We start from the raw sequence: 12,013 nt of genomic DNA on the forward strand, positions 1-12,013 counted from the left end.
GCGGCGCGCATGTCTACACTATGACTAACGTGCCTGTCATTCAGTGAAGTGTAGTTTATTATTGCATGCGGATCGGTTTATCATCTATTACTGTTGATGCGTATGCGTATATGTGTCTAATTCCACAAACACTGTTGTGGTGTTTAAAAGTTGATACTTACGCAAGTACAGAAAGAGCGACGAGGAAAAGAAAGGAAGCTGTTATATCGATGGAACACAAACTTGAGACAGTCAAGAGACTGGACAGACACAATACAAAAGGTAACTGACGACTTTGGTAATGGTCGGGTAACAGTAGGAGACATGAAAAAGAAACGAATAGAAATAGAAAAGTGGCGTGCATCAACGGAGTGAACATTAAATGGAATTAAAACTATCAAAAAATGTGACTGAGAAGTAAGTGAAGCTAAAAGAATTTAGATTTAATGTAAGAATACTATCATTACGATTTGTAGATCGGCAGACCGAATGCTTATTTCCCTTTTTATAGACATGTTTCAACTTAAAAGACTTGCCATGATAAACTAGTGGGCTGATTTAAATTGGCCCACTATTTATTTTTGGGCCAATTTAAATTTAATATATCCCATTATACTTTTGTAGACATTTCAGAAAGAAGTGTTATCGTAAATATTACATTACAGAGCAATAAGATAACAACAAAACAAAACAAACAAACAAACAAAACAAACAAACAAAAAAAAAACAAAAAAAAAAAAAAACTGCTACTAAAATTTTGGGTCCATAGCTCTAAAGGGGATACGAAGTTGACATTCAAAAGTGGATTCATGATGCACTAAGTACGTGAAAACACGTAACCTCTTAGAATTTCTATGATCTCAAAGCTACCAGGTATCATAAAATAAGACTTCCCAAATTGAAATAGCTCTGGACTTAGGCACAACACTTGTATTCTACGGTTAAGAAAGGTCAAATGAGAAGACATATTAATAAAAACTGCGTGATTGTTTTAGATAAAAAATCTGATGTGTACATCGCATGACTTCCTTGTACGGAATATTAAATTATATGCATTTTTTCTTGCATTTCATTTAAACTTTATTAGATTGAATTAAATCTACTTCGTCGATAGTATATAAACCACAATAGAATAAATGCACTCTTTAAAACTCACTATATATGTTTACCATAGCGACACTCTGGTGCTAGGTTCATTTAACACCGTTACATTTCGTTCATATTGTAACTCAAAATGCATATAAATTTATATCATTTGAATAATTATCTAATCGTTGCCACATGTTCTATTCAAATACTATAATAAATCTAAAACGATGTACAAAAAAGAAACTGTTTTTTTACATACGATTCAGTATTTCTCATTCAATTAATTCCGTTCTCGCTTCCCGACAAGGCAAAAATACATAAAAACTCAAAATATCTATATTAAAAATTACGAAGTAAATTTTAAGCACTTATTTCCTCGAATAAATTCCAGAATGGATTAAACATGATTTAATTCGTAATAATAAAAGAAGGCGTTATCTTTGTTGTTGCAAAGCTTAGTTTTTCTAGATTGGCAACAAATCCGCTATTTTGCAAGTTTAAAATGTAAACAAACATGTCCGCCATCACAAAATTCATTAGGCTTAGCTGCTCTAAAACAATTTTTAAATTGTTGATAACTCCACAAATATTGCATGCAGATTTACTAAAGGCATAAAAATCTTAACTGGAAGATAAGAACAATATAATTCAATCATTTTTAAAGCAAAAAATGCACAACTTACAAACATATAAGCGTAAAGAAACTGAGATCACTGAATCGGTTAACAGAGTGGATATATATATAAAATATTTATATACGTTTGGTGAGGCCGATTGCAACCAAAATACGAGGTGCACATCTACATGTTATAGCAGTCGTATACAAAATGTCAACATTTTGAGGCTACTCGTTTTTGAGTTATGCGAGATACATACGTAGGTACGTACGTACAGACGCCACGAAAAATTTTCTTTAGAATTCATTTTAAATTAGTTTTATAATTTTTATTTTGGAAAAAAGAGTCTTTTATTCTGTCCTTACGTAGAGATGTCACACAAAAACATCGTTAAATTGCATTCGATAGCGGTCAAAATGGATATTTTCGTTGAAATATGATGCCTGAAACATTTTGCGATTACAATACTTCCTTTTTACTTCGTACAAAGAAGTAAAAATAGAAAGTGAAGAGTCATTAACTTCCATTCGACCTTTCGACCTGGGGAAAACTGTCACGGCTGAGTCCAGGAAAGTCTTTTAAGCATATCATTCATGAAAATATATAAACCATGAGCATAATTACGTGCCCAAAAATGTGTAATAAAAATATAGATTTTCGTCTTTTTTTTTTCAAAATTTTCTTGATAGTCCTGAATTTTGTCTTTTTCTACACTAATAAAGTTAATTGTCTTACTGATACCTTACGAGAGCCTCTCAGGAAGGCATTCAAATGCGCACAGGCCCCCGTTCTGGAGATCTTAAGTATAAAAAGAAGGTAAAAGCCGGATGTTGCGGAGCACACACAGAGTCAAAATAAATGTAACATGTAAAACAAGAAAAGATCCTTTTTTAGCAAACATCACGAAAGATTAATACAAACCCCAGGATATAAATTAAATGAGCTTTCCTGTACAGGGCTATAAAAAGCGGGGGAACAAGATATAAAAGAAATCTCTTGTTGAGCCTGAAGAAACTGTTGGCGGTTTGGCGACTGCTGCCGCCTCATTGGCAAAAAAACCACTCTGCAACCCTGTTGTTCCTTTTCTTGGCCACGGTCACGGTCAAAGACTAGCCAGAAGGCATCGAACCCCAACACTGTTGTCTTTTAGATTCAAGATGCTAATTCTGCCGGAGCGCCTGAGTTGAATCGTTGGAGAAGTTTTACGAATGTTGCGTGCGGAAGCGAAAGCGAAAGAGATGGCCACACAAACCAGGAAATGTGGACTGTTTAATTGATATTAATATTATATTTTTTTCTGAAGGGGTAAAACCTGTGCACGCGGGTTACTTGAATCTTTAACTGCGATGGACAATCTAATACTAAAGGTAAGAACTCATAATTAGATTTAAGTTACCAGTTATTTTGGAAGTATTATATAACATATCTGTTTTCCCCATGCTTGTAAAATTTATGTAAACAGGAATATAGAGTATGCCATGTTTACGCTTAGGAAAAAAAACATGACAATAATTGTTCAGGTTTTCCTACAAGTCCCACTACCCAATCTACATACGTCATATAATCTTGAGAAATCCTTCTCCGAAGTTGGCTGAAGAAATTAAAATATATTAACCGAGCAAAATATATACATATCTTAAAGTTTTCCCTTCAATAAATAAATAAATAAATATATATATATATATAGGTTACATCATCCCCAGATGAATGAATGACACAATGCAAAAAATAAGTGGCAATCTGCAAAATTGAGGTTATGATCCGATATCTCAAAGAAATGCTTACCATTAAAATTTATAAAAAATTAAAGAAAATTAAAAATTAATGAATACAAAAACTCGTGGAAATATTTTGATTCGTTTTTTAAATGAAAATATTTTCTGCTGTCACTCATAGCATTAAACGTTTGTTATTAAGTGAAATTAAAATTCAAAAAGTAGTTCAATTCTAAAAGTTTCCGCTTTTTTTGTATGTTTCTTTTATACGCGAAACAGTAAAAACAGAAAAACAGAAAGTTATAAAACTATTAAAAAGAATAAATAATAAATATGTAATATATCCCATTTGAATAAAATAAAAAAATGTGTATAAAGTAGATTTTTTCATGCATAATGAAAATTTCGTCATCACGATTAGATTTAGTTTTGTATGCAGGTTACGATAAAAAACAGAAATAGAAATTTTACAATTGATATATTATAGATCAGTAAAAATGTATTTAATTGATGATACACATGTTTAAAAAAAGAAATTGTTGCTACTATTAATATGCTACAAAATAACATAATATGCTATAAAAATACCGGGCAATCCAAAATGTTATTCAAAAATAAAACAAACTAGCAGAAAAAAACTTTTTAATAAATCTACTTCGTTACGCTTATGAGAAGTGGAAGCGCACTTTTATGATGCAAAATAAAACATGTAATGCTTTAGCGACTGGCAACTCCATGCTCTTTCGTCTCTGATCTTTATTTATAACAAACATAATTTTACATCTAACTGGAAAGAGTAACACATTTTCGAGATATTAGAAGCCGTATGTAAGTAAAACCCACAACCCACACTAACCTGATTTGCTCAATATTAAATGTATTTATAATGCATTCACCTTTGAGAAGAATTTGGATTTTCAAGTGATATACATGGTATATACAGGCTATTCCAGAAAGATGTCTACATGCTTTATTTCCTAAAATATGTATATTATATATGCCATGTCAAAGTTTCTTAAAATAAGGTAGAAAATTTTATGAAAAGAGTTTTGACTTTGTGGGTGCAGAATTATGTAAATATGGAATTAACTTTTTAGATGTATCTGCAGAGCAAAATTTTCACACGGTAAAGCTTTTCGGTACTGTTCTGTTATGGAGACCGGATTCAGAAATGTAATGTATGGATGTGTGTGTTCATGTATATATATATATATATATATATATATATATATGTGTGTATGTAAGTACAAATGTGTGTGAACATTTATATTATATACACAAATAGGCACATACAAACATACACACATTTTTGAATCCGGTCCCGATAACAGAACAGTACCAGGCTTTGATGAGTTAAAAATGTTCTACAGTTTAACATGCAAAACTTTCTGATCTATTAAAAATTAAAAAGTTTCGTTGATCCAACGGATGCTGCTTTGAATAATAAACACTTAATATTATCTAAAGTCAGAAAAGTTAACTATTTATTTGCTCCCTAAATTTCGCTGAAAAATGTGAAAATTTGATAACTGGCGAACTTTGAAAAGTAGTCTTTAGTAAATTATTCACTTTCTTTATATATCCGTGAATTTTGTACTTAAAGGAACGGAACATTTTGTATTTAGCTTCTATCAAATCCTAATGAATATTTTAACGGTCTGTAATTTATACCCAAATTGTTCTACCGTATAAAAATTTGATTTTATATTTACACAACCCTTCAATCGGCAATGCTGAAACTGTTTCACAGAATTCGCTGCCTTCGATTTAAAAGATTTTACCGAAAAGTTCATTCCTGAAAATAATGTTAAACGAATACAGATACCATACAAAAGATCATTTCTATGTGTTTTGTTAAATATTATTCATAGGCTAGTGGTACTAAAGTTTTTTTAAAGATATGAATACTTTACATTTATATCTTTTATTATATTAAGATTATCTTTTATTATTAATTTTATTATGATATTTTTTATGAAAAACTGTTCCCCCCTTTTCTTGGGCTTTTCAAAATATTTGTTTTTAGGATCAATGCTTTGGCATGCAAATTTCCATTCTAGTCTGTTTTGCTATTAAGAAAGTCATACATAGTAGAGAGCGTTTTATAAACTTCAACTGCTCCTTTCAGCTTTTAGATTTGTGACTACGATTCAGTCACAAATCTAAAAGTTCAGTCACAAATCTACAATTTCAGCTTTTAGATTAAATTTAATGTCTGATTATTGAAACAATGGGGGCTAAATCAGGCGACTAATGATAATAACTCATTAGACTGTTTCTTTTTTTACGCTTTAAATGATTTATTGTTTGCAATGCAGTGTTGTGAGCTTGGTTTTCCATTATTGAAAGTATGACGTTTCGTGATTTTTCTTTCTTTTTATCCCAAAGTGCTAGGAAGGGCTATTAGCCTCGAAACAGCATTTTGCGTTGAATCACTTATAACATTATTGCCACCCACTATTACCGCCCTGTATTATATTTAAAGAAATTAAATAATGAAGAAGCTGCAGGAATATATGTATGCTTATCGCATTGTGAAGAAGCAACAGTACCTACAGCCATCAAATTTTGAATAATGTAATCCTCTACCCGAAAATGGTCCCTGGATGCCTTATTTTGAATTTCGAATTTGCTTTATTATCTATTTCAGATTTTGTAAAATTTCAACGAATTTTTGATTAACAATCTCAACGATTTCAAAGCGAGCAGTGACAACACTGTACTGAACGGAACACTTTTATGTCTAGCGTGGCAGACTGCCTATCCGAAATTTTAAAGATATGCTGTTTTTAAATATTTTTAGCCCCAAGTGCTCTCAAAACATGCACGTGTGTCTATATGAGGGAAAAAACGCTTCTTTGGGCCTAATATGAAGTCTGGAAGCTTTCAGCATTTCTTTTTCTTTCTTTCGTTTTCTTTCTTTTTTTTTCTTTTTTTTTTTTCTTTTTTTTTTTTTTTCTTTTTTTTTTTTTTGAGTTAAAAATTTATTTCTGGATAAAATGTTTTTTACAAATAAGTAATTAATGTTCTAAGGTAACTCAAAGCAATAATTTCAACATGAACAGATTTCGCAAAAAACGCAGTAGTCATTTTTGTCATTTTTTTGAAAGAATTTGTACACGAACAACTTTTGTAGAATTTTTAAAATTTTGAAGAACATGGTAGTAGTCAACCAGGGTTGTATTTCTGGTTCTTAGGAATCAATCCATGTTTTTTTATCTTTTGCAATGACATGGATAGATCAGTAGAATCTTTTGCGATTTTACTTCCACTATTTCATACGAGCATCTTTCTGAGCTTGTAACAATTGTGTGGAATCCATTGTGTCCTTTTTCATTTTTAAATGATGACGCAAAATTGGATGCTCTTGAGACATGTTGTTGTTTTTACTTATCTTCCTGTTTCTAAACCAAAGCTTAAATCATCTCCCTGAATTCATCATGGCCAAAAGAAAGAGAGCGCCCGTCACTAGTCGAGAAATCTTATAGGAGACATAATCCAAATTTTGCTAGGCCCTTGACGGAATCAGATACGAGTGATGGGAATTCTGTATATTTGATTATATGGACTGTTTTCATTATTGAATGAATGACCGATTACAATAATTGTAAAAAATAACCATCTAAATTTTCTAATAGAAAATAAACAGTTCCTGAAGAATAATGGCAGGACTTCCTTAGGCATCTCTGAATTATACATTACGCGAAATGTATTGAAAACGTTTTTATTAAATTCATTCATTCAAAAAGATTATGCGCATTACATGAAAAGAAGATCAGGCGATGGTACAAGCAATTCTAGGATATTGGCAGTTGCGAAAATCACGTGCTACAGATCTTATCCAATCAGACACAGCAAACGGAAATGGAAAACATTGGTTTTAACATTTCTCTTCAACAAGAGGAAACACCACCCTATTTTGCGAATCATATGAGAGATGAGTTGAATCGTTGATTTCTAGGAAGATGGAATGGCAGAAATTGAGCTATTTCCTAGCCTCTAAGAAATTCGCATTTTACCCCAACAGAATTTTTTCTTTGCAGTTTATTCAAAAACCAGATTTTTAGTGAAAGAGAATTGACAATCTTTACCACTTGACTATATCCAAAACAGTGTCGAGCAGTATATACGAAGTTCTTATCGAATAATCAACGGAAATTGAGCAACACTCTGATGTCTGTCAATAGTGCACATATCGAGACTTACTAAATTGTTTCTTTGACATTTTTGGTCAATTAAATAAAAGTGACTTCAAACCATTGCGCATAATAAATATTTCAAAGAAGTCTCACAAATATCAAGTATGGACTGGCCCTATCTACCGTACAAGCAGAATTTCGGTTACGAATTGCTGTAATTTATTCCATAATTGTTTCGCAGATAGAAATAGTGTAATAGGAAATACACTATCTCTTTGATGTATGTCCTCCAAAACGAAGTAATTGCGCAGAACAGTTTTCATTGCAAATCTTAATATTTTCCGTATTAGAAGGTCAATGAGTTGTTTCTGTGCTATGAGAAATATTGGTTTTTCAGTTAAATAAAATCTCTCCCATTTTTTCCTTGTAAGGATTCTTTTATAAGCTTGTATAAAATTAGACAGAGGACAGTGTACCCAGACCTAGCTTAGATGCGATAGATAGTTAAACACCCAGGCCCTGCAGGCGATCCGAGGAGGCTAACCCCTCCGATCAACCCGGAGGACACAGAATTACACAAAGTCTGGGTAAATACAATGCTAAATCAGTGACACATTCGTCAACAGCGCGATCATAATTCAAGAGGTCTGTCCTCCAGTGTTGACCAGGGAGAGCTAACCCCATCTGAAAACCTTTGAAATCTAACCATGTAGCGTCTCCACAAGACGAGACAGTACCATATGTTCCATGCCAAGCCTGAACCTACCACCATAGAAACGATTGTTCTAGTTACTGTGAAAACTGTTAATTTTTCTCCCAAAGTGGAGTCTGTCTAGATATCGACCTAGTCAGAACGCCAGGATTGCTCCCAGTCGACGGGGGGGGGGGATAAAATTAGACAAAAATAAAAACCTTAAATTACACAATAAATCTTACAAAAATTGGTATCGGTTTCGTTGGCAACTGATATAAATAATGTCTTGAAGGAGCAGAAATTCTGCACTGAAGACGGGAGGTGAAGAGCCAGGCACAAAGTGAATAAAATATGGGTAACGACGAAATGAACTACCCTTCATCTATTAGAGTTATTATCTATCGCAATTACTATCAAACAAAATTTAGCAAAAAGGAAACTCGATGAGTATCGGTGCCATAAGAATTAACTTTTGCAAAAGACTACATAGTTACATTTTACTTTTGTGCAGAAAAATGTAAAAAATGATAGAAAGAAACAAGAATCTTAAATATAATGCTGAATTTAATTAAAAAAATTACTCTCTGGTCTTACGATCTTAATGTTCACGCCTTTTTCTCATACCTTAAAACTGTCTAAGCGCCAAGGCCGTATATATACCGCCTAGAATATTTTTTGTGATATCTGTAAGAACGCATATATACGTGCATATTAAAATATGATAAAGAAATTAAGGCAATATATCAAAAGTACACAAATCCAGGCATGAAATACCAGGAGAGCTTTTACATTAAAATCAAAAAAATAATTCGTTCTCATAAGTAGTTTTGGGAAATTTGTGCTTTCTTAGCAAAAACCCTGGCCGCTCAGAGGGTTAAAAAAATAAGAGACAGTTTCTGCATTGTGTACAAGATTTTTGTTTGTGAGGTAGAAAAGAAACTGTGAAAGCAAACTTATTTTTTTTTTTATCTTCCTTCTCCGTTTATGCCTGAGAGTCTATTTTTATGTACCACCTCTGTGTAAAAGTAATGTTCATGCTCCACAATCTGGAACTGAAGAGTAAAAGAACTACCAACCGAAATGGAAAAATTTTACACGATCTGAATGATTTATCTTATGAACTGTATCCGAGGTAATTTCAGTCGGTTTAAGCGTCATTTTTCTCTTTTTCAAAATCTCGGTAATGAGGCTCATCATTCTCGCTTTTCATTCTTTTACGAGAAAATGTAGCTGAGTAGCAAATGGGGAGAAAATGGAAAAACCATTGATGATTTGTTATTGCTGAATTTTCACATCGGAAAATGGGCACTCAGTCGTGTTATTTTTCGTTTCACGTTTTAAACGGTGTAAATGGCTTATTTCAGGCTATTCTCAATTTTATATGATATATAATACTATTCTCAATTTTATATGATATATAATAGCAGCATGTGTTACTGTGATACGCTTTCGATGACTCTGACGCTAAATGCAACGCAGTAAATGAACTCTTAGCTTTCGAAGATATCAAAGACTATAAAAATATCATGTAATGGTAATGGTATCGATTTAACCATAAACTCTTCTTAATAAATGCAGTACTTCGTAAAAGCGCACAATTCGTAAATCAGTGTTTCGTGAAAAAGGTGATTCCTTTGCATTATCTTTGTTTTAATTACAAACCAGTTGTAATATTGCAATGAATTAAGGAAATTTGTTTCTTGCGTCTTTGTACTATAGCGGGCAGGACATCCAGTTACAAATGATCTCCTGCCCGTTATAGTACAAAGTTTCTGTTCTTTTTTTTTTTTTTCTGTTCCTTTTTTTCTGTTCTTTAGATTCGATTTCTGGATAGGGTATGCCTAATTACTCACTTATCTTGCTTCAAAAAAAATCTAATAGCTTTTAGGCCTCAATGAAAAAATGTTGCCATTTCTTGCACATCTAAATTTTGCCTCTTCCCCCCCTTAATCACTATTTAAATATGAGGGATGTAAGTAATTAAATCACGTAATGTATTTAAGTAAGTAATTAAGGTTTTCCTCATATGACTCTTTCTGGCGTAATGATCAGTCCTTCCATTTGGCAATTAAAGTGTTCCGCACTTGTTTTGTGACTGAGTCAAGGTTGAATTTTCCCATTTCCTTTTATCTAATACATTCTACAATACTGTGCATAAGATTCCTGTTTAACAGTTTACTGCAGTACTGCTAATTCGTAAAGGTTACCAGTTTCAAGTTAAGAACTGATTAAAAAAATGCTGATACCTTCATAAGCACTATTTCCTAAGTTGACGAACATTGACCGATCTGAATAAAGATGCATTTCATATCAGAAGGAATATTCGCTGCCTGGAGTGTTCGGCCAGATGGTGTGAATTGGAAATTTAGAGGTGAGGCAAAGAAAGAATTGTGCCCTTGAATGATAACTGACTTGCCATCACTTGGTGGGCTTTTGCGTGTGCGAACATTGGAGCGGTAAGAACACACGTACAGAGACTTGCGAACTTTGTTCCAGTTTGGGAAATATTATTAATTTTTTCTCCAACTGATCCAAGAATTTATTAGAAGTCCGGGACTTACATTTAAAAGGTTTTATTTTCGGGCATTCCTAGATGAAAAAAATCAAAAATCGTAAGGCTTATGACTAAGCCAGCCACGACATTTTATGTGGAATGCCATTTTTGAGGTCACGTACAGGTCTGATTTTAAGTGTTTTTACTAATGGCAAAGCATACGAGGGACTGACCGTCGTCAGAGATGTCCTCAGGGAGGTCTTGAATTGGCTGATATTCGCTAACTCAGCTGGTTTCGTGGCTGACTGACTAGTTAAAATTGGCCCATTCACGTTATAGTCGGAGAAAGCCGCGCAAACGTCTATACCGTGCTAACCATTCTGTTTGCCAGGATTTGAGCCTGTGTTTCAAGTACTAATATTCAGTAGTTATTGGTAATATCTATCCACTCAGGCTTTAGTGGTCTAGGACATGCATGACCACTTATGACAGTTTGAGCAGAAGTGGCCCACCCTGCTGTTCTACTTATGCAGTAAAATTATATCTCTGTTATCTGTGTTTACAATACGTAACCGAAAGCAGAGATTAGACTTTAATACTGAAATGATTTATCCAACTATTCTTCATTATGACACGTCAATATCTTAGAGCTATTGAGTATAGTTCAAGGAACACGTACCAAAGTCTGTTACGTCCAAAGTGTCAGCTATTTCCTTATATATCTTACCAGGATGGAATCCTTACACCAGAAATTAAATTCTTTTATGCCTAACCTAACGTCAGACTTATTTTAACTTATCTGTGCTCAGTCTGGACTATTGCTACAAAATCTCAATGTAGCCAGCTGCAAATTTTTCAGAATAACATTATTCACATTACCAATACTCTTCTGTTCATCAAGAATATTCATATTCATTAAGATCTCAAGTTTAGGCAGTTTGGCAAAGTTTCGTTTTAAACACACCGCCTAACGTTTACTATCAATTAATAAATAATTATAAATTTTGGTCTGTCAGAAATTGGAATAATTGCGACCCACTTATGGGTTTCCCGCAAAAATTACCGAGGACAATTTTCATAATGGTAAATGGTAAAAGCTTATTTTTGCTTTTAAATGTCGCTTTGTGCTCTTAACGAGCTTAATTCCATAAAGAACATTTAAAGAACAGCTTTATTTTGGAAAAATATTTGAATAATTTCATAATGATAAATGACTAATAAAATGATCTTCCTATTTAATATTTCGTAGGTCTATTTGCATCTTCTGTGTTACTATAATCTTATTT

General features: G+C 32.9%; 1 protein-coding gene across 1 annotated transcript in view; it reads left to right on the forward strand.

Annotated features, from left to right (window-relative positions):
* Window positions 1-2,791: 2,791 nt before the first annotated feature.
* The window catches only part of LOC118191183 (uncharacterized), an 85,964-nt gene continuing 76,742 nt past the window's right edge, over window positions 2,792-12,013 (forward strand). The window contains exon 1 of the mRNA XM_035361986.2: window positions 2,792-3,052. Coding sequence (XP_035217877.1) covers window positions 3,032-3,052 — 21 coding nt within the window. The 5' untranslated portion in view covers window positions 2,792-3,031. The remainder of the gene's footprint in view (window positions 3,053-12,013) is intronic.

This window comes from Stegodyphus dumicola, chromosome 1 (genome assembly GCF_044657685.1).
Source record: "Stegodyphus dumicola isolate Sdum_Otavi_A_Nest chromosome 1, ASM4465768v1".
In the NCBI taxonomy this organism is placed as follows: Eukaryota; Metazoa; Arthropoda; class Arachnida; order Araneae; family Eresidae; genus Stegodyphus; species Stegodyphus dumicola.